General features: G+C 36.4%; 6 protein-coding genes and 2 non-coding genes across 9 annotated transcripts in view; 3 read left to right on the top strand and 5 right to left on the bottom strand.

Moving 5' to 3' along the window:
* Positions 1-3,227: 3,227 nt before the first annotated feature.
* On the bottom strand, positions 3,228-6,189 carry LOC115624186. Of its 2 annotated transcripts, none has more exons than XM_030518783.1 (4): positions 6,160-6,189; positions 5,619-5,671; positions 5,269-5,451; positions 3,228-3,773 (listed from the first exon to the last, which is right to left on the bottom strand). In XM_030518783.1, exons 1-4 carry the CDS (start codon positions 6,185-6,187, stop codon positions 3,315-3,317), a joined length of 723 nt encoding a protein of 240 aa, XP_030374643.1. In that variant the 5' UTR covers positions 6,188-6,189; the 3' UTR covers positions 3,228-3,314. The 2 variants fall into 2 exon arrangements, with proteins under 2 accessions (XP_030374643.1, XP_030374642.1); XM_030518782.1 differs by lacking the exon at positions 3,228-3,773 and adding an exon at positions 4,161-4,869.
* A 207-nt stretch (positions 6,190-6,396) lies between these two features.
* Positions 6,397-9,195, bottom strand: LOC115624148. Its single transcript, XM_030518744.1, has 4 exons — positions 9,100-9,195; positions 8,935-8,987; positions 7,598-7,780; positions 6,397-7,053 (listed from the first exon to the last, which is right to left on the bottom strand). Exons 1-4 carry the CDS (start codon positions 9,125-9,127, stop codon positions 6,583-6,585), a joined length of 735 nt encoding a protein of 244 aa, XP_030374604.1. The 5' UTR covers positions 9,128-9,195; the 3' UTR covers positions 6,397-6,582.
* A 1,111-nt stretch (positions 9,196-10,306) lies between these two features.
* Trnag-ucc lies at positions 10,307-10,378 on the top strand. The gene has a single exon. It is a non-coding gene; the product is annotated as a tRNA-Gly (tRNA).
* A 578-nt stretch (positions 10,379-10,956) lies between these two features.
* LOC115624230 lies at positions 10,957-12,291 on the bottom strand. The gene is made up of 4 exons (XM_030518846.1): positions 12,199-12,291; positions 12,077-12,129; positions 11,523-11,711; positions 10,957-11,462 (listed from the first exon to the last, which is right to left on the bottom strand). The coding sequence occupies exons 1-4, from the start codon at positions 12,239-12,241 to the stop codon at positions 10,983-10,985; spliced, it is 765 nt and encodes a 254-aa protein (XP_030374706.1). The 5' UTR covers positions 12,242-12,291; the 3' UTR covers positions 10,957-10,982.
* Positions 11,791-11,862, bottom strand: Trnag-ucc. Its single transcript has one exon. It is a non-coding gene; the product is annotated as a tRNA-Gly (tRNA).
* Positions 12,292-13,200: 909 nt separating the features above from the next.
* LOC115623806 (ELMO domain-containing protein 2) lies at positions 13,201-14,372 on the top strand. Its single transcript, XM_030518349.1, has 3 exons — positions 13,201-13,364; positions 13,429-13,800; positions 13,858-14,372. The coding sequence occupies exons 1-3, from the start codon at positions 13,221-13,223 to the stop codon at positions 14,290-14,292; spliced, it is 951 nt and encodes a 316-aa protein (XP_030374209.1). The 5' UTR covers positions 13,201-13,220; the 3' UTR covers positions 14,293-14,372.
* Positions 14,373-14,519: 147 nt separating this feature from the next.
* On the bottom strand, positions 14,520-16,702 carry LOC115623805 (secernin-2). The gene is made up of 4 exons (XM_030518348.1): positions 16,314-16,702; positions 16,077-16,246; positions 15,378-16,011; positions 14,520-14,909 (listed from the first exon to the last, which is right to left on the bottom strand). Exons 1-4 carry the CDS (start codon positions 16,461-16,463, stop codon positions 14,823-14,825), a joined length of 1,041 nt encoding a protein of 346 aa, XP_030374208.1. The 5' UTR covers positions 16,464-16,702; the 3' UTR covers positions 14,520-14,822.
* A 223-nt stretch (positions 16,703-16,925) lies between these two features.
* Positions 16,926-21,301, top strand: part of LOC115623802 (protein AF-10-like) — a 34,728-nt gene continuing 30,352 nt past the window's right edge. The window contains exons 1-2 of the mRNA XM_030518344.1: positions 16,926-17,626; positions 20,615-21,115. Coding sequence (XP_030374204.1) covers positions 20,761-21,115 — 355 coding nt within the window. The 5' untranslated portion in view covers positions 16,926-17,626; positions 20,615-20,760. The remainder of the gene's footprint in view (positions 17,627-20,614; positions 21,116-21,301) is intronic.

Genomic DNA, 21,301 nt, shown 5'->3' with positions numbered 1-21,301 from the left:
TGATTCGTAATTCCACAAAAAACTTGCGCATAATTCCCATTTCTACATTTCACAGTCTCGAGCTCCCATTTCATTGCCTCTGCTCCTCGTGTCATCAAGAGTATTAATCCACAACTTGTCCACAACTGCTGAGCCTAATTAATGATTTGTTGCGTCTGACAAAGACCTCAACATTTGCAGAAACAACAGCCAGCACTTATTTTCACACTCTTTTGCGTTTTCTGTGATATTCGAAAAATTTGTCAACCAGCATAATTTTTAAGCATTAGCGACAAACGTCGCCGGAAAATGTCGCCGAATGCAAATATTTGCATTGTCTAGGATATCCTAAAATCAACATTAAAAAACAGTTTTTCCTGTAATACGAAAACATAGACGATATCTAAATACTCTATAAATACTGTTCTCTAAAAAAAGGGTATGTTAGAATCGATTAGAGTATAACGTTGGTTCGCCTTTCTAGTTTTTAGTCGAGCATATAGGATTGCCATTTTTCTTGTAAACAAATCTTTTTGAGCGTCTCCAAGCATGCTCCAACTAATCTATCCATATTTATTTATTTATTTTTAAATTCCATAAAATAGTTTTTGTATTTATTTTTCAAATCCCTAAATACTATTAGTTAAATACTATCAATTTTAAAGAAAATAATATTAACAATAAATATTGTTCATTAAATATACTCATGTAAATAAAATAAATTTATACTGCTCGAAATACTTTTTAATTTCCATGCAGAAATCCCAAAATTGTTTTAAGAAATGCAAATTACAACAATTTACATAATTGAAAACAATATTTAAAAAAAAGAAAAAGAATTGAACTTGGGTTTGTTTGCCGGTTTTCTATATATTACTCGAAATCAGAGAAAAATTGGAAGTTCTTTTGGCAAAATCAAATTGCAGGTTGGAATACATTTTAAATTTCTAATAAAGAATATCAAAACTGATTCTGAATCCTAAAATCAACCCTGTTATTATTACTAATATCAAAGTCAGTTCCCTTATTAAACCTTTAAAGAAAATTGTGTATATTACAGTTACTTATTTCGTTTCAAACGTTGGAGCGATATTCTTGAGAATATCCCTCTTGAAACTGAAAATACAGGCTATGACTTAACAGTGTAGAAATTAAAACAAAATATGAATAGTTTAAAATATCAGAAGTTTGCAAAGAACATTATTATTAAACCATTCTTCGTCTTACTTACAACAAGCTAGTGGAGAACCCAATACATTTTTAAGTGCGAAAATTCTCCATTCTGCAGCTCAGCAACTCCATTGATGAACTCATAGTACCCATTTGTAAAGGGTATAATAACAATAGCAGCAACAACTCACTTAAAATGCGTCTGCAATATTTACTGCATATTTCTCGGCGCAGACAGGGGTGTCAAAATATTCAACCCCTACCCTTGATGAGCAACTGAGTGCCTCGGGAGGAGGGGGGAAGAGCGGAGGGCTGAGGCGCATCAACGGTTTGTTTGTTGTCCTTTTTCCTGTGCTGTCCGTTTGCCAGTCTGTCTGTGGATCACCAAACGTTGGTTGGTAGTGCCGACGACTAGGGCTAGAATGATAAACAAATTGCTGTTTTCAGTTGTTATCGTTGTTGTTGTTCTTGTTGTTGTTGCTTTTCCTCATGCAGCTGTATAAACAAATTAGTTTTTCAATTTTACAAAGTTCTTACCGTCTCGGTAGAAAAATGAGAGACCATTGGATGGCGGTCTAGGGTTGTTGTTGGTTATTTTAGTTGCTAATTTGTTAATAATATTATGATGTGCTGATTACAATGTTGTGATTTCCAGTAAAATATTTGAAGAAAATTTATAGATTATTAGTTTTATTTATGAAAGGTTACTGAACCTCAACCTTTTGAATTACTCGTAAACCAAAGCAACCTTTTGCCACCAATAATAGACTCATGTTTATCAGGTCTAAGAAGGTTCAATTTTTTCTGTATTTATTTAACACAAGTACCAAATTTATTTAAAAATCGATTACATTTATTTTAAGGCCATTAAAACGACAAATTTTCCTTTTTCCCTTAAAACGTATCAAACTTATATGCAGCCTATTAATTTATAACAAAAAGTATGAAATTAAAGCCAAAAAAAATGAACATACATATGTCCACAAAATCATCTAAAGATATAGAAAATATATTGATCTCTTTGTTCAGTAAGTATGTATATTGTTTAGTAAGTAAACAGAAGTTTATCAAATGCTAGAACTTTGTTCAATGTAACATTACCTTTAAATGCCTAACCAATTACTCATGATTTGCGCACTGTTCCTTCCTAAGACATCCACGAAAAGTACACTTTTTCCTTATCAGCAGCTGTTCAGTTATATTAGAGCTATCTATCTGCAAAGTTTGGCAGCATTTATTCCTGAGGTTTCGAAGATATAAAGGATCATACAGACAAACACGGACCAAACGAATAATATAAATGTTAAAAAAATGATCATTAGCACTATTAACAGGTACAGACAAATTTTAAATTGTTTTCAATATACACCTGCTTAGCTTTTGTTCTTAACTAATACTTCCCACACTTTCCATATCCATAACACACACTTAAAGACCTCGTCTATATAATTAAAGCCACCCCTCTGCAGAGGCAAGCCAGGCTTATAACTAGAAACTATTTTGTGGTACCTACCTCCATATGCACTCGTAGGTATGTAAAAATTATGCACACGTCATATAACACAATCAAGCGTAACCGCCTCTCCGCGCACCCTGCCTGCCGGGCTATACCGGGCTATAACGATATCATTACACGCAATTGCCTCGCGAAGGGTTGGGATCTGTGTTGTCCTTTTGTGCTAACTGCCAAACGATTTTTAATATTTTTTTCTCTTTTCGAATTCTAATTAAAAACCCAAACTGCATTGTTGAGGTACGAGCAGACAATAAAACTATAGCACGACTCTGTGCAATGCTTATCACACTAACTGATCCCTCCCAATCCCAATGGCAATCCCAAAACCCAGCCCTTCATTGGGTTGTGTTGACATTGAGCATTAAACTGAAGAAATCCTCTTGAGTGGCATGCCTGGGCGAGCACTAGAGTTATAGAATGTGTGTGTGTAAATTTTAATCTCATTTCAAAAGTTTTTGGAGGCTTTAAAAAGTGCAGAATTTGAAAACTGAGGGTTGAGGGCCCTGCAACCACAGGTTGGTCTAGAAAATGCAGGATTATGGAAGGGTTGCCCACATTACAATTTTTAATTCAATTTCATTTTTATTCGCAAACTAAGCTTTATAAAAATAATTTTTGGTTTCTGAAGTGGTTTATGGGGTCCTTTCCTTTACAACCTTCTAGCTGCGAAGCGTAAGTTTTCGTGCTCCGGATCCACAATATTGCCATCGGCATCAAGTCCCGATACGGCTGCAATATTTACGCACATGCACTTCAATTTGGATCCCAGTTTTTCCGCATATAACGAAGTTAGGATACCCATCACTAGCTCCGGTCGTTCCTCCCGAATCTCCACTGACAGTGGCGCCATCTGTTGTGGGGTTAGTTCGCCCCTAGCCATCGCTTGGGCGAACTGCATCACATAACAGCAGATGCTGTAGCCGAGACCGCGATTGCACCAATCTGGATGAATGGCCAAGAACTCGACTTCAAAGGCACAGTCCACCTGCCACTCTTTGAAAATATCGAAGCCGTCCTCCAAACGCAGCACATTCTCGATTATTGTGAGCATTGGCTGGGACTTAAAGCTCTCAACCACGGTTTGCAATGAAATGTTTTTCTTTACGTTCTGCAATAAAAGTGTGGGAATTACTTGTACATGTGTTTTAATATTATATCATAGGTACTTAAAGATATTCTTTAAAAAAAAAAAATAACAAATCAGTGAGAAACCTTTACTTTGGCAAAATAATTTCCACTTTCTAAAGTTATAACCATTATAAACAATTTTTGTTAAACTATTTATGCAAGAATTTCTATATTTAAAGCAAATTTGTCGATATAACCTAAAAAAATCTATTAATCTTCTATACTGTTTTTAAAAAACTGGCCCCTTCAAATAATTATTGTCTTTATTGATTGTCAAATGTTCAGAATCAGAAATTTCTGTTCTACGGTCAGACAGTGAAATAATTTGCCCACAAATTCGTCCAATTTTATAAATAAATCAAGAAAATAAAGTTCATAATTGTATTTTAGCTTTACGCAAGGATACTTGTATAAAAATTATATACATTTTAAAAATCATGAAATGCTCACATCTTCATATTTCTTGAATGTGTCCCATATATTTTAATAGTAAAATTTTGAAAATATGATAAAATGTTGTACGAATTAAATTTTAAATACTTCTGATCGAACAACATTATTATATTATGTAGAAATTTTAAGAATTTCTGAGATGGTTGCCTTCTCTACAACCTCTTGGCTGCAAACTGCGAATTGACATGCTGGGAATCGATGAATTGGGTAAAGGTGTTGTTCTCAAAACTAATTTCCGATATGGGAACAACATTTATGGATACAAAGTTTAGTTTAGCAACCATTTTCTGTGTATAGAATGAAGTGAAGAGCCCCATGGCCACCTGTGGCTGTTCCTCTCGTATTTGCTTCGACACATGGGCCATCTGATCCGGTCTCAGTTCGCCCTTGGCCATCGCATGGGCAAAATCCAATGCATGGGATAAGATACTGAAGCCCAGACCACGTTTACCCCAAGCTGGATGGACGGCGAGAAACTCTATTTCGAAAGCAGACTCCACCTGCCACTCTTTGAAAATATCGTAACCATTCTCCAAAAGCTCAAAATACGCATCTATAGCGAGCATTTCTGGTGATTTTAAATTCTTTAACGCTTCGTCCAAAGTAATGTTCTTCTTGTTGTTCTGATACGATAAATAAAAAATAGTTTATGGGTTATTGCCTTGAAAGTTGGAATTCAATGTAGTCGAGGAATTGTGGAAAAAAATTAGGAAAAATAGGATATAATAAGAGAAAAAGTTGTTGATACTGATAATCGGTTTTAGTTTCAAAATGTAAAAATATAAATATATGTATATTATTCTAAACTACTTTTATAGAAAGATATATACCATATGCAACTCAAAACAATTTATAAATATTTTCAAAGAATAATTTGGCAATATTTGGCATCCACGCAGTTATTAGATACTAAGATCGAAGTGTTCATACAGACGAACAGATAGACTATTGTGACTAAACTGACTTAGCTTTGCAAGCTAATTAATATGTATATGTATATATATTTATATACCTATACTTACGATAATTTTGTTACAACAAATGCCCACCAATTGGTCAGTGGCCCTATGTCGGGCTGCAAAGGAGATGCCATCATTGAGCACGGCGAGCATTAGTTTCCTGAGCTCTTCCATAGCCTCTGGCGCCTCCTTTAAATTGGTGCATAGGCACATGTTCCCAAAATTTGGAAACACATACATAAAAAGCTGTATAGGGGAAATGAAAAGTAAAAAAATAAAACACTTGGGTCGGTCACGGCAATTTGTGATATGTGACGCTTGAAAGCAACTCTATTAGCGTGATTCAAGCTAGACGTATGACTCATGCTTTAGGCACAGTGACGACTTTCCAGCTGCACTTTCCTAAGACTCACCTCTTCGCTTTCTTCATACAAATCGGGCGTTATGCACATTATTTCGAATTCCTCTGCAAGAGAAAATGTAATGTTGGTTGTATTTGAGTCGAAATATGTTTGGAAAGTGGTTGGAATATGACTGAATTATAGCTGGAATAAAGATCATATGTAGATGGAATGTTACTGAAATGTAGCCGAAATATATCTAGGTTGAAAAGTGACTGGAAAGTGTGTGGATTCTGGCTAGAATGTGGTTATCAAGTGTAGTTAAAAAATGGTTGAATTCAGGCTGGAAAGGAGATGGACTCTTTCTGGAAAGTATTGGGTATATAGCTGGAATGTTATTGGAATGAAAATGGGCTGTCGTTGAAAATTCAATTAAATATATTTGGAAAATAGTTGGAATGGAAATGGAACGGGCTGGAAAACATAAAAAAAATGTCTGGAATGTGACTAAAATGGAGATGAACTGTGGCTGGAATCTGGAATATCTGGAAAATGGGTGGTTTGTGTCTCGGATATTCTTGTGAGTTTGTGAATTACACGTTAAATGTCTTACCACCGTCGATCGTAAGCAGCTCAACCATTTTAAACACCGACTTTAACGCTTGCACGCTCGTACACTGCCAATATTGGCATTAAACTGGCAATTATATTGTTCAAACGAAAACGGAAGGCAACTTAGTAAGCTGGTAACAAAAAGTTTGCAAAAGCATTAAATTTGTTTTAATCTTTTTTGAAGCGTGAATCACTTTTTAGTAGACGATTGTGTTAGAACGAAAAGGTTGCATAGGAGTTTGGAGTAATGACAATGTTTATTTCAATAAAATGGAACGAGATTTATAAAATTAAAAATTCAATTTTAAAATATTAAAAATCATATTAAAACTTTGAGCCTTCTAGGCTATATTTTTCACCAACGACTACAAATTTTTTTTATTGTCTTGAATTCTGAAATGGTCTTCTTTACAAGTCATCTCCTCTACAACTTTTTGGCTGCATGTTGCGAATTGACGTGCTCCGGAGCGACGACTTCGGCAAAAGTTTTGCCTTCAAAACTAAATTCTGTCATGGGCACCACATTAACTGGAATAAAATTTAATTTGGCAGCCATTCTCTGTGTATAGAGCGATGTGAAGACACCCATTGACACGTCCGGTCGCTCCTTTCGTATATGATCGGGCATCTGTGCCATCTGTTCCGGGGTTAGTTCGCCCTTGGACATCGCCACAGCAAAGTCCAAGGCATAGGAGCACACGTTGAAGGCCAAACCACGTTTGGTCCAATCGGGATGGACGGCAAGGAACTCAATTTCGAAAGCAGACTCCACTTGCCACTGTTTGAAAACATCGAAATCGTTCTCCAAACGTACCAAATACGCATCTATGGTGAACATTTGCGGCGTTTTAAAGCTCTCGAAGACCTCGTCCAATGAAATATTCTTCTTGTGGTTCTGTTGAATGAAATTGAGATTCAATATTTACACAAATAGTTACATTCGTTTTGGAGCTCTACCTAAAAAGTATTGTTTTGTTTTAATCTTTTAAAACTAACTACTTTTCTAGGCAAATACTTTTCTAAAACTGATGCTTCCCATTCCAGCTATAAAGTAACTCTATTTGGTTCCAATTCAGGTATTATTGGAACACGTCAAAAATTTGGTTGGGAAGCAAGAAGTTATGTATTCTAAAAACGCCGATATGGCGGCTATAGCATATAGAGGTCCAATCTGTCGTGCCTCAGCGCGCTATAAATAAATTTGAGCCACTAGAATTTTACTATAAAACAGACCGACAGACGGACATGGCTATATCGATTCGTCTCGTATCTTTAACAGTAAGTCTGTCAGGCCTTTAATTTCGCTTCACAAACATCAAAACTTTACAAAATGAAACAAAACTAAGAAAAAACTAAAAAATTAAAAAACTACTACCTACAAATAGCCATTCACTAAAATCGAATAGTAAGAAATTATTAGCCCTACTTCCAAAACTTACTATAATTTTGTTGCAACAAATTGCCACTATCTTGCCAGTGGGCTTGTGTATAACCGCAAATGAGATTCCATCGGGAAGCACAGCATGGAGCAGTTGCCTTAACTCTTCGAGGGCCTCTGGGGATTCCTTCATATTGGTGGCCAGACACATGTTTTCATAATTTGGAAAGACGTGCATAAAAAGCTAAAAAAAAATTAAGGAAAAAGCTACACTACACACAAATAAAAAAATACATTTTTAAAAACATTAATCATAAATTTTACATTTTTTAAAAATAATTTGAACAATATTGATATTTTTCATTTTAATTTTTTTTGATAAAATTAAAGGACTGAAGAAAAATTTGATATTTTTTATACACAAATGAATGGGAAGGGAAATATAAATATATCTGTGCAATATGAATTATATGATGAATTATAAATTAATCATATTTTTGGACTACATTTGAACATTTTAACGGTTTTTTAAGTTTTAGAGAAACATTTTCTGAAAATTCGATGTCATTTTTAAAAATTATGTAAATAATTTTTTAATATGGTAGGTTATAGTTTAAGGGTGAATTTGAAAGAAAATTTTCCCTAAATATGGTCAAATTAAAAGTTAGAGCTGTCTCTTAGTCTAAGATATTTTGTCAAAGAATTCTAGAAAATAAAAATCTATTAATAAAGTTAGTGCCTTTTTTTAAGTTTGAATATTAATTTTTAAAGAATAATACATTATGATGTCCATGCGAAAATTTGCCAAAATTAAAATTCTGAGCTGTGTCTTACTCTAAGATATTTTGTCAAAGAATTATAGAAAATAAAAATCTATTAATAAAGATAGTGCCTTTTTTTAAGTTTGAATATTAATTTTTAAAGAATAATACATTTTGATGTCCATGCCAAAATGCACACCATCTTAAATTTTTATATTTTAAAAATATTGTAAAATCAGGAAAAATTCTTTCGGACTTCCCGCTTCAAAATTAATTTAAATTTTTTATAATTTTTTTCAAAGTTAGGAGTATTAGCAAATTTTTTGCCTGTCCTGCGTGTAGACTAAGGAAGGAATTCTAATAACTCAAAATTTTAGTATTGGGTAGAAGAGTTTTCAAATATAACGTACTTTCGTCACAGTTTGGTGCATAAATCATGTTTTTTTTTTCAAAATTGCATTTGGAAGGTTGGTTTATGATGGATTTTGATTTGATGCTCAAAAGCAACTGCATCGGGCACGTCTGCCACACACACTTTTGCGTGACTATGACTCGAATTATGGCGCGTGCATGTCGCTTAAAAGCGACCTTTCCAGTCGGATTTAATAATAATGCTAACATTTTCGCTATTACTCACCTCTTCCGTTTCTTCGTACATATCGGGCGATATGTTCCTTATTTCGAATTCCTCTGGCAGCGCATATGTAAATGAGTAAATAATTTGGAATTTGCATATTATTTTTTGAACAATATCAATTAGAATATAAACAATTGATTGGCACGTGTTCTCGCTATCTTTTACCTCCCTTGAGCGCAAACTGCTTTGCCATTTTATTTACTTTTCAATAGAAATTTGTAATAAAAACAAAAATGTACACACGTACACCGCCAATGTTGGCATAGAACTGAAAGGCAAATGTTCGAAACAATATACAAGTATATTCATATTTGTTCATGATGATAAAAGTCAGTAGCTGTCGCGTCATGAAGAAAATTTGCGAGAGCGTAAAAGTTTCTTAACTGAATGTAATTGAGATTTGTTGTGAAGCGTGAAGCAGCCAGCGTGTGTGAGCGTGCCACAACAGTTTGAAATGTGAGGCAGGCAGATACATCTATATAGCTAGTATATCTGTATGTGTATGTATGTACATATGTGTGGTTAAATTGATAACAAGCGGCATGGACACACACATATTATACATATGTATCTATGGAGTAATAATAATATTTTGTGAATGAGACGCTGCAGACTACAAGTGGCCTTTGACACTTGTGAGAAACAAACACACACACACACGAGTACATACAGTTTTATATACAAATACGCGTTGTACATGCTGTTTAATTTATATTAATTAGTGCATTGCGATTTTTACAACAATTGCCATTTGGCAAGTCAGTTGTAGAGGTAGAAAAATATTTCTCAAAATGTATTCACATAATAAACTTATATGTATGTATTTTTACCATTTATTCCATACTATTTTGAAAATGTCGTACTCTGACTAATTAATTTGTCACATTTTATTTGTTTTACGTTTTGCTCATATTTCGCTCATTTTTTTCATTTAAAATTCAATTATTCCGCCAAAAAAGTGTGACCCCTCCAACATATTAATTCAATTGTTGTCAGTATTTTGTAGTGCTGCCAAGTAAATGCTCTGCTATCGCTGATTTGCTAATTGGACGAGAGACAATTATTTCAAATTTAAGCACTTAAATTATATCCATTTAATACTTATTATTAAAATTTAATAATAAAAATGAACAAACTGAAATTAAAATTGCGAAAAAAAAAGAAAGAATAAATTATAATAAAAAAAAATATTAATACATAAGAAATAAATCATTAATCAATAAATTTTGTAAATAAAATTAATAAAAATATATATGTAATTAATTTTTTGCTACCACAGTCACATCGTAAATTGTTAACTGTATCTTAAACACAACTACCTAGAACCCCTTTCTTGGAACTCTAAACTGTACATTTACACCCCCCATACATGGCGTCGGTGGTGTAATGGTTAGCATAGTTGCCTTCCAAGCAGTTGACCCGGGTTCGATTCCCGGCCGACGCAGCCCTGCTTTTTTGCTGCTTTTACTTTTCGTTTATAATTTTATATAAATATTTATTGCAATAACAAAAATACATTGCTTATATAATAGCTATAATAATTAGGGCTAGGAAAATATTTTTTAAATTAATGTTTAAAGTAATTTGAAATAGTGTCTAAAATTCAAATTATTAGTTATTTATAAATTTATTATTTCTAATTGTTGTATGTTGATCGCAGACCTATCTTCTATTATAGGTATACTAGTATACCTAGTACCTAGTATACTTACAAAATGTACATAAACTGTAGAACTAATGTCGATCTGATCTGTAGAAAACATATTTCACGGACAAACGATCTATTTTATCCAAAAATGTCTAGATTATACAAATATTTCATTTATTTTTCTTTAAAAAAATAAATATAAATAAATTCATATTTTTCAGATTTAGAAATCCTTTTTATTGACAAAACATTTCTACTTATATTTTAGAACACTCTTAAAACACATTTAACATCCAATCTTAAAACAGTTCGCAATAGAATCATTTTCCAAGCTGCATTTAATTTTTTGATTTGTTCCTTTGTTTTTGGCATAAAGTACAAAGATATAGGGCCATAGCAATTAGTTATTGGGCCAAGTATATATGACATGTTCGCAAAATTTATGGAAAGGGCTGATGCGCTCATCAAAGCGCTTGCCATCAAATGTTAAGTCCTTGTAGGGAACCGTGTTCAGTACCTTAAAACCATTTCGCTTCCCTACTCTCTGCGAGAAACTGGAGGTCCAAAGCGCAGTCACGGCGGCGGGACGTTTGTCACGCAATTCGGGGGCGATATCCTCCAAACCTACCCCTTTAGACAATTCGCGAGTCAACTCGACGGTGTATTTGGCCAAAGTAGTGCCCAAGCCCAATCTCTCATAGGAGGGCAAGGTAGCCAAAAACATTAATTCGCACAAGCAATCCATCTTATACATGGCAAAGACATCGATCTTTTCATCAACTTCGATCATAAAATCCATTAATCGTTGCGCCTGAGGACTTTTGGTGCTCTCTTTGCGAAATTTGAGAAAGAAATGCTCCTCGCCGGCTGATGGGATGTACTGCAAAAAAAATAGAATATTATAAGAAACGTCGACTGTGTGAATGCTGTATTGTTTCACCTGGATTTTGTTGAAAGCTACAGCCACAATACGCCCAGTGGGCACATGACGCACCAACAAGGACACGCCATCTTGTGCTGTTATTTTGCAAAGCTCACGAAGCTCCTTACGCGCTTGAACATTCTCTGGCAAATTTATTTTACAAGCAATGCTCACCGATTCATTCAAGAAAAACGAGCCATCCAGCACCTAGAAACCGTTGGGAAAAAATAATGTGCTATATTACTTATCTGAAATAAAGATTAGACTTAATAAAAAAAAATTGAGCTGCGTCGGCCGGGAATCGAACCCGGGTCAACTGCTTGGAAGGCAACTATGCTAACCATTACACCACCGACGCCATGTTCAAAGCGTCGCCAAATTTCGATTTTCTGTTGCAAGAGCAGCTGACGTGCCAGCCATAATAAGCAACATGTGTATGCAAATTTGTTGCTTTTGGTTTTTTTTTTGCAATAGTGCAACACGTAAACAAAGTTATCACATACATATGCAGGTATGTTATTCATTTATTCAGCTGTTGTGCAGCGCTGCCAGACTGCGATATCAATACTTACATCTAACGCTGCTTCCAAATCCTCCAACGTTACGCTACGCACCTCGAATTGACCTAAAATATTTAATTAATAACTTTATGGTTTTTGTTCATAAATAATGTTAACACTTTCACTTTTCGTACCATCTCGCAAAGTTGCCCACAGTCGACCGTTCTTAGCACGCATATTTTTCAACAAATCTCACGCTTATCTTCAAAGGCAATAAAAACAGAAACAGCAACAGCCGAGCTCAACAAACGACAAACTGTGACTAACAATAGATTTTAGTTTAAATAGCTGATTTTTTGTGTGATAGCGTGTCGGCTCTTTAACGCACGCCGTAAAAGTAGCACCAACTTGTCGTGCTGCTAACTGCCGGCTTTTGTGATAATAGCCATTGAGTTGAATAAACTATTGTACAAATTGGTTATTTGATTAACTGGTGTTCTAAAGCAGAGTACTAAATTGCCATTAATTAAGTCATCATATCGCTTCATTATTTGACAAAATAGTTACCTCAAATTTGCGACATTGCTGTAAATCTCTTATATCGCCCGCTAAACATTTTCTCCATCAAGAACCGGTTAACTATGATCAATTTGCTTAAAGCATTTGTCTCTCCTCTCTAGGTTTCACCATATACTTAGACTGCCTTATCTTTTGAAGGCGCTTCTGCTCCTTCAGTCTTTTAAGCCATGTATATTCAGTATAGTATATTTTACATTAAATTATTTTTAGTTTCTTTTTTATACCGGTAACTGAAAGGGCTTTTGTTGCAATGCAGAACGTTAATAGGTATATAAAGATACACAACGAAACAAATACGTTGTATATTATTTTATTTATTTAACGAAATATATATTTTGTTGTTTCATAGCTGCCCCGGAAACCAGAACAGCAAGCAATATCGATTTAAAATGAGTAAACAGACCTGCTGAAATATTATTTATTTTAAATTTGATTGGCGCGCTTGTCTTTTGCTAGATATGAGCAGAACTTCTGCTTGTGCCTACCTTACATTTCTATACTGTACCATCCCTAAGAGTGTAGAACAGCTGTTTTTGCGATTACAAAAACAATTAGGCAGGCGTCATAGCAACGCGGAGGTACTAAACAAAGATATTTCTGTACATATAGTTTTTTCGTTAATCGTGGCGCGAGTGCAATGTTTCTTTTGGACAAAATACTGCCATTTATTTTCGGCTATATTAGGCCGTTTATCAAATGGTTCCTCCACGTTTTTACGCGTCTATCGGAGCTGCAGCGCATCTGCTACGGAGCCAAGGCGGGAGCGAGTCGAACGCGGCAGGTCAGTGCATGGAAAAGCTAGAGTTGTTAAAGTTGAATTTAAAGATAATTTTGAAAAACTTTAGGTCGAGCGTTCCCTGCAGCTGTCGAAGCATCCGGACATTAAGTGCCTGTTATTGGAATTGGATCAGGCGGCGCCATATGCTGATGATGCGGAATTGTTGTATTTTGCGCAACGAGCCACCCACGTAATTGGCAAAGTAAAAAAGATTAAGCCGAATGTACATCCCGATTTCGGACGCATCTTCGGCAATTGCATCACTGCCATTTATGGTTATAAACGCTTAATGCATACCGCAGAGCAGCTGCGAGCCGAAAAGTACGATGCCGAGAATCCGGAACACGAACAGAAACTCCTGCAATTATGGCGTCTGCTAATGCCGGAGGAGCCACTGACGGCCCGCATCACCAAACAGTGGCAGGATATAGGCTTTCAGGTGAGTTCCAAGCAACTTCCAGTAATTACACATTTTCTTATCAACTCTTTTTTGCAGGGCGATGATCCCAAAACTGATTTTCGTGGCATGGGCATGTTGGGCTTGGAAAATTTGCTATATTTTGCGCGCGTCTATAATGATGCGGCCAAACATGTGCTGCTCCACTCCAAGCACCCCACACTGGGCTATACGTTTGCCATTGTGGGCATAAATCTTACCTCTATGGCCTTTAAATTCCTGAAAACTGGGGCTGTGAAGACGCATTTTTACAATCAGGCGGCGACATATAAACAACATTATAGCACTTTAGAAGATTTTCATAAGCTATATTGCTACTTATTCTTCGAGTTCGATCGCTTCTGGATGGAGAGCGATCCACGCGATATAATGGACTTCCGGGAGATCTACCAGGCATTCGAAATTTCAAAACTGGAGGCCCTGCACAAGGATAGCACACTTTTTGTAACGAATCTCGTCGTCGAATCGGTCTAAACAATAATTCATAGACCCTACAGCCGGCCACAATACATACTTTATACATTTGTATAAATAAAGCTTAAAACCACAAACAATTTTTGTATAAATGCAGCATATATGCGTTTATTTGAGGAGCTATATATGTATATATATTTATATATAAGTATATAAATCGTTAGCTAGTTGCAAATGTTTTGTCACAATTTTTAAATTAAAAGCTAAATTAAATCACCTGAATGGAATGTTTCACATGCACAAATATAAAATTCGAAATAAATATTTTTTTAAATTAACACAAAGAAATGCTTTTTTCATTTGAGAGATTACAAATGGTTGGAAATACGATAAATATCACGCAAAGCAAAATACAATAGAAAATTGTACAAATGAGAAATAAATCAATAAATAAAATGCAATGAGAATGTTCGCTTAGAGGTTAATGTAAAAATGCTCAAGTCGTGTTATACTCAATAGAGTTTTGGTTGTTGTCGCAAGCTAGTTGTTGTTGTCGTTTTTGTTGAATATTTATTAATCGATGAGTTCCACTAACGATAGAACTTGACCTCAGCCTCCACACAGTCCTTGAGCAGTTCATCCAACTCTTCAGTAGGCTGATCTTGCAGTCCAAATAGCTGGAAGTATAGAAATAAAAATGCATTTTGAAATTTGTACAAGATTTTTAAAATCCATTCAGTAATAGTACTATCTCGGGTTTTCCATTACCCATTTTGCAGTTCATCAGTTTCTTAAATAAAAAACATTTTGTGTAACAATAATTCCTATATGTCAGCAGTCAGTAAGCCGATTTTTAAATGAAACTGAATTCTCCCAGCAACTTATTTATAACAAAATTGTTGAGAAACTTCATATTATAGTACAACTTTACAAGGAACCTATTTTTTCATATTCTAATGCAAGTCTAAGTATCTTTCGACGCCCCTAGATGCTTCAGTTTAAGAGTCTTCGATGTTTACACAGACGGACAGAAAATGTCTTCACCGAGTCGTCTGATCTTGAATTTCTAGTATACCTATTAAAACTTCAGGAATGGAGAATAAAAAGTCTAGTTAAAAAATAGAAAACTCCTCCATTTATCTTACATTATTCAATTCCTCCACACAGGATGCCTCCAGGCTCCTTAAGTGCTCCAAAGCAGCCGGTTTGCGTTGGGAGTGCAATTTATGCAAGAGCGTTACATCCGCCTCTGCCTGAACTTTGGTCAGTGGGGATACTCGGGGCGCTGGTGCGAACACAAATGGCTTAAACACCGACTCACTGGCATTGGGAGTTGCCGTAAACCAATGGCAAGAAATGCCCTTGGCCGAAAGCACAGAGATGCATGCCGCACGGGAGCTGGCGGCATTGCTGGCCGATCTTAGGGTCTCGAACATGTCGGGCAGCGTATACTTGGCATCTCCATTGGGTTCTGGTCCACACCAAGCTAATGGAGTCGTCTCCGCATCATGAGCAGCTGCAAAGTTGGCTGCGGCATCCAAGCCATCACTTGATTTATCAATCGTTGTCGTTACGGTTAAACCGCCGCTGGGAACGCGCAAATGGCCGGCCTTCACCTTTTCCGCTGCCCATACTTTGCCAGCACAACTGACCAGCCAAGCGCCTGTGGCATCACATACTATAAAGTTCAGCTTAGCTGCATCGCTGCTTTCTTTGGTCACAAGCTCGCCAATCTGTTCCACAGCGGACTCGGCGCTCTCCGACTGAGCTAAAGTCATCCTGCAATATTGGTTGAATAGCCGACTTAGCAGATTATCAATCTAGATGATTTTAATTTAACTTACCGCACAATATCAGTGCCCAGTAGGCCATCTTCAGACGACTCCTCGCCTGTGCTCCAAGTTAGGCCCACAACAACATTTCGCTCGTTAGCTCCGAAATCCCCGCCCCAAACGCCAGGCTTGGGTTTTTGCAATATGACACACAATTTAGTGGAGTCTCCGCCGCCGGCAGTCTTAGATGGGAAAGGGGTGGTAATGGTGATGAGTCATTGATCAAGTTCATTGTCTTTGTTTCCTCACCTTTCCCTCCAGCACCTCGCTGACGTCATAGTAACAAACCTCCTGCGACACGCCCAGCGCTGTCTCATCTTCGTTATTGCGACCAACAATTAAACAATCATTCGCACAACTATCCGGTAGTACGAGAAAACAGTCGCCATTCGAGCTCATTTCGTTTGAATACTAATGGTAATTCACAGACGGAGTTATGGAATTGATTTTTCCCACAGTTGTTCGTAGGCGGCGGGGCGGCCCGTTGGAGTTTTAAAAACTGAAGAGTGAAGCCAACAACTTCCAAAGAGTTTGCAAAACACCGACAAACCTTTGTACGCTGTTTTAGATCCTCTCTTTTATTAAGAATAATTAATTGAAATTAATTTCTTATTTTTCCGACTCGCAAACTCCAACTCCAACTGGCACCGCAATGGGATATGTTATCGAAAATGTGTCGATAATTACTGAAAAAAGAGTGCTGTAAAATTTTTTACTCTGGTTCCTAATCGCGTTGCAGTTCAACAAATACATCGATTGGTTTTTTTATTTTAAAAAATGTTTGTTTTGCTTTTAGTAATAAATTTATCAGTCGGTTTTTATTTCTTTAAAACGAATTTGTTGTTGCTACAGTCATAGCGAACAAGTTCATTGAACTAAGCCTGAACTCCACCAAACTGTGGGAGTGTGATTGGAGCCCTGGTTATAAAAGCAAGTCGAGTGCTTTCGGGTTCGAAAGAATTCGCGTTCGACAGAAAAACAAAAATTGGCGTGAAAAACTCGCTTTAAAACCACGAAAACCTCGTTATTAAGTGCTTTAAAACAATAACTACAACTGAAATTCAAGTGAACTATTTTAATGCTTTCCGAATGGCGGAAAAACATTGTAAAAGTTGTTAACTTTTTACAACAGCAGTAGAAAACGTTGCAGTTGTCGTCGCAGCGCTGCTTTGTTGTTGCGTAGGTGCTATTGCTGTCTCATTCTGGCAGATGATGACTCCAATCGGCTGCGTTATGGTGTAAGCGAAACAACAACAAACAAGTTACAAGGTGCGCGCCTGTGTGTGCGTATGTGTGTGTTGTAAATACTCGTGCATGTTGTTGTTGCTTCTGCTGCTGCTGGTGGATGTTCAGCGCCTTTTTTCGTGTGTTGATTACTTTACTTGCGTGCGTGTAACTTGTGGGCGGCTGTCGCATTGCTGCTGACCAACGACCAACGAAAATATCTAGACAAATTGTTAGAAGAAAACTACACAATAAATAAATGTAACAACGCGAATAATAAGTTATATCAAACAAAGTTAAATTATTGCCGCGCTTATAGCTGAAAACGGCCAGAATTGGTAAAGAAAATCAATAATTTCAAGCTGCTGTTCATTTTCCAATCAGAAGATACTGTGCATGTGTGTGTGTGCGTTGAAAATAACAAACAAAACGAAAGAATTTCAAGTTTTAATGCCGCCGCTCCCTAAACATACATACATACATATATACGTACATACTTCTTTTTATTTTTATTTTATGCTGATGTGTGCGTTGCTTGACCGCGCATTTTTCCTTATGTAAAACGCCGCTTTTTTGTTGTTTTTGCTTTGCGTGCCTGTGTGAATGAAAAAGTTCAATGTTGAAACGAGTTTTGTTTATTAAATTATAGTGAAACAAACATATAAACGTTAAAGTCACGTGAGTCCGACTCTTGCATACCCTCTACAATCGTCCCTGAAGGAGCCATACGACTTTATCAACCGATTTTGTGGAAGATTCAGATTAAGTTGTGCTTTTATAAAAACTTAAAATAGTGAATTTGGTTAATAATATATATAATATCTTACTAAGACTCATTTTTGCACTGATCGTTCCTATGGCAGCATGTGTTTGCAATAAACCTGCTCTGCCTATTGATAGGACCAATCCACCTACCTAGATTTGTGTCTTTAGTTTCCATATAGACTTCTTTCTACCTGTTACAATTATTTAGCGTTGAGACTTTCACCCTACGGGTACAGGGTATAAAAATCAATAATTTCAAGCTTCTTCGAGTGTACACATTTTTACGAAAAATGATAGAAATTCAACGCAATGATGACTTAGCGCTAAAAGTGTAAAAGAACGTGGAGGGGGGAACTAAACCACCCTCACTGCCTCTGCTCCAAATTCTATGGCGAGCATCTTGTTTTTCGAGCAAAGGAAATATATGGAGTAGCAGCGCACATTCCTACCCCATTACGGGCGGAAGAGCTAACGCGCCCCCTTTTGTGGCATTTTGCGTTACAAATACATACATTTATACAAATGTGTATATGTATTTGTGTATCTGTCGAAAGTGCATTGCTCTGCCCGCTGCCTCTGCTCCACGGCAGCTGCGTCCTATGTATTAGTGTTGTAAACATTACAAAAGAAACGTTCTATGCGGCCTCGTTTTATGTGCCCGTGGGCATATATTAGAGGTGGGCGTGTTGGCTCTTAAAGGCACGAAAATAACTTAAAATATAAGAACTCGTAAGTTAAAGTTTTAAAATAATTTTGATAAAAAAGTAACTGAATTTGTTATGAAAGCCCATTCCGCATATGTTAGACTTTGATTAAAATGTTAAAAACCTCGAAGTTGATAAAAAACAAACAGAAAAAAAAACCGGCGTAATAAGTAAGGTGACAAGTAACTTGTTTTGGAAGTTAATTGTGATTTAATATTACTACATACCTTTAATTTATTTTTGAAATCATAATAAAAAATTGTTTTTGGGACACGAACCCTTGCGTGCGCTTGCGTGTTTTCGAAAGTTCATGTAGTTCCGCAAAGAGCCGGCTCATGCCCATCTCTAGTTTATATATGTACATATGTGTGTTTGTGTGAGCCCGCGTGCTTTTATTTACACCGTTAGGCTACAGTGCTGACTCCAAAACGCGCTTGATTGTGCTCTGAACTCGCCTCACTGTTGGCAACTTGCGCTTCATTTTGGCAGTTGGCAACACGTTGACCCAATAACGGTATAAAGTGACACCCGCATAGTCACATACACTCATACGTATGTATGCATGTATATGCATATACACCAATGCAATCTCGTCATGAATGGAACACGCCCGCATGCCATGCGGTTACCGTTATTAGTGTTGTTGTTGTTACTGTTAAATCTCCACAGATGCGACCCATATATTTGTGCTATTTACGCAGCACAGTGGTGCTAAATAAACAAAAACTGCATCGCATTTAATCTCTTCACAATTTGTTACTTGCACGTACAAATTAAAATTGCTTTTTTTTTATTATCACACGTCTGACTGCGTGCGATATTTTTGCGATATCGTTGGCTTTATACAGACAGTTTATAAAATTATTGTATGTATTCTTGCAACTGGGTTTTCAATAGAAAATTGAACCATTAATAAACCGCAGTTTAAATAATATTAAATGTTAAATAAAATGAAACTAATAGTACGGTAGCAAAATTACTATCTTTATTAAATTAGTAATTACTACAAATTTCAATCACACCTCAGTATTCGACAATACATACATACATACACATGTACTCATTACAACAAAAGTTCCACCTTTGTCTTTATTTTTATGCTGCGAATTTCTTGTTTCGCGTCAAAGTTCATTGAACTGTTAAATCACAGATCGCATTTGTGTACGTTTATTTGTGTGTGTGTGAATTGAAATTTGATTTTACTTTATATGGCCTTTAATAAATTTAAATTCAATACTCATATGCCGCAAAACATTGAAAATCAAGTAGCCGTTGCTGATATGTTTATCGCCATAATTTATTTGCGTTTTGCGAATCAAATATAAAACAATAACAACAATGCCCCACAATGCCATTCTGCTAAGTGTTGGCGGCAGCGGCTAAATCACCTTGACATTGGGTTTCAGTGCCATGTATGTATGTATGTATGTGTTTGTTTATGAATGTATGTGCTATCTCGTTTGCACGCATATCGGCAGCGTTTGTAGTGCCGTTAAAATGTAAATAAATTAAGTAATTTTTAATAATGAATGCCTGCCATGGTTGTTGTTGTATTTTTAATGCAGCAGCTGCATACGTACTTCTCAATTCTTTCAAAATTGTTATTTATTTACCGTGCGCCGCCTTGTAACTCGATTTGTGAATGAATGATACGAGCATTGATATTGTTTGTGTTACATATGTACATATGCATGTATTGGGTGTTGGTGATTAAGGGTGCGAATGTTGGACAACACTGGTCAAATAATAATGACCTTGCAAATACACAAAACACCTGTCTGCACACCGGCATCTATCGATTGCAGTTATCGATGAGAAGCTTTTTACTTATTGCATGTCTAACCTTTTCTTTTGTAGCTTCCCGCGCCCGTAATCGAAATACCATCACAATTTCTTCCCTCGATGCACATCTGGAGTTAAGCTCCAGCACCGACAGCACCATTCACTCCTCCACGGGCTTGTCAAAAAAATTGGTCAAAATTAAAAAATACAAGCTGGACGACATGAAGGAAATGGTGGGCGGCTGTTGTGTATGTTCTGATGAGCGGGGGTGGCCGGAGAACCCGCTCGTCTATTGTGACGGCCAAAACTGCACTGTTGCCGTGCATCAGGCATGCTATGGCATTGTTACTGTCCCCACCGGACCCTGGTATTGTCGGAAATGTGAGAGTCAGGAGCGTACCTCGCGAGTGCGTTGCGAATTGTGTCCGTCGCGGGACGGTGCACTAAAGAAGACCGGGAATAGTGGATGGGCTCATGTCGTATGCGCTCTATATATACCAGAAGTACGTTTTGGCAATGTGACGACCATGGAACCGATCATATTGCAGCTAATACCACCAGAACGCTATTCGAAGAGTAAGTACATAGAGCTAACCAATTTTGTTGTTTGATTGACGGCATGTGAATTATACATACTTCTATTCTAAACATCTCTTGAACCAAACAACCAGCTTCAAAAAACCTCAAATAGAGAAAAATAAAATAAATGAATATAACTTTGTTAGAATATTGTAGGTATTAAAAGAATTTTGCAAACAGACG

This window comes from Scaptodrosophila lebanonensis, unplaced genomic scaffold (genome assembly GCF_003285725.1).
Source record: "Scaptodrosophila lebanonensis strain 11010-0011.00,11010-0021.00 unplaced genomic scaffold, SlebRS2 tig00000053-arrow-pilon, whole genome shotgun sequence".
NCBI lineage: Eukaryota > Metazoa > Arthropoda > Insecta > Diptera > Drosophilidae > Scaptodrosophila > Scaptodrosophila lebanonensis.
This window is presented reverse-complemented; position numbering and strand designations above follow the sequence as displayed.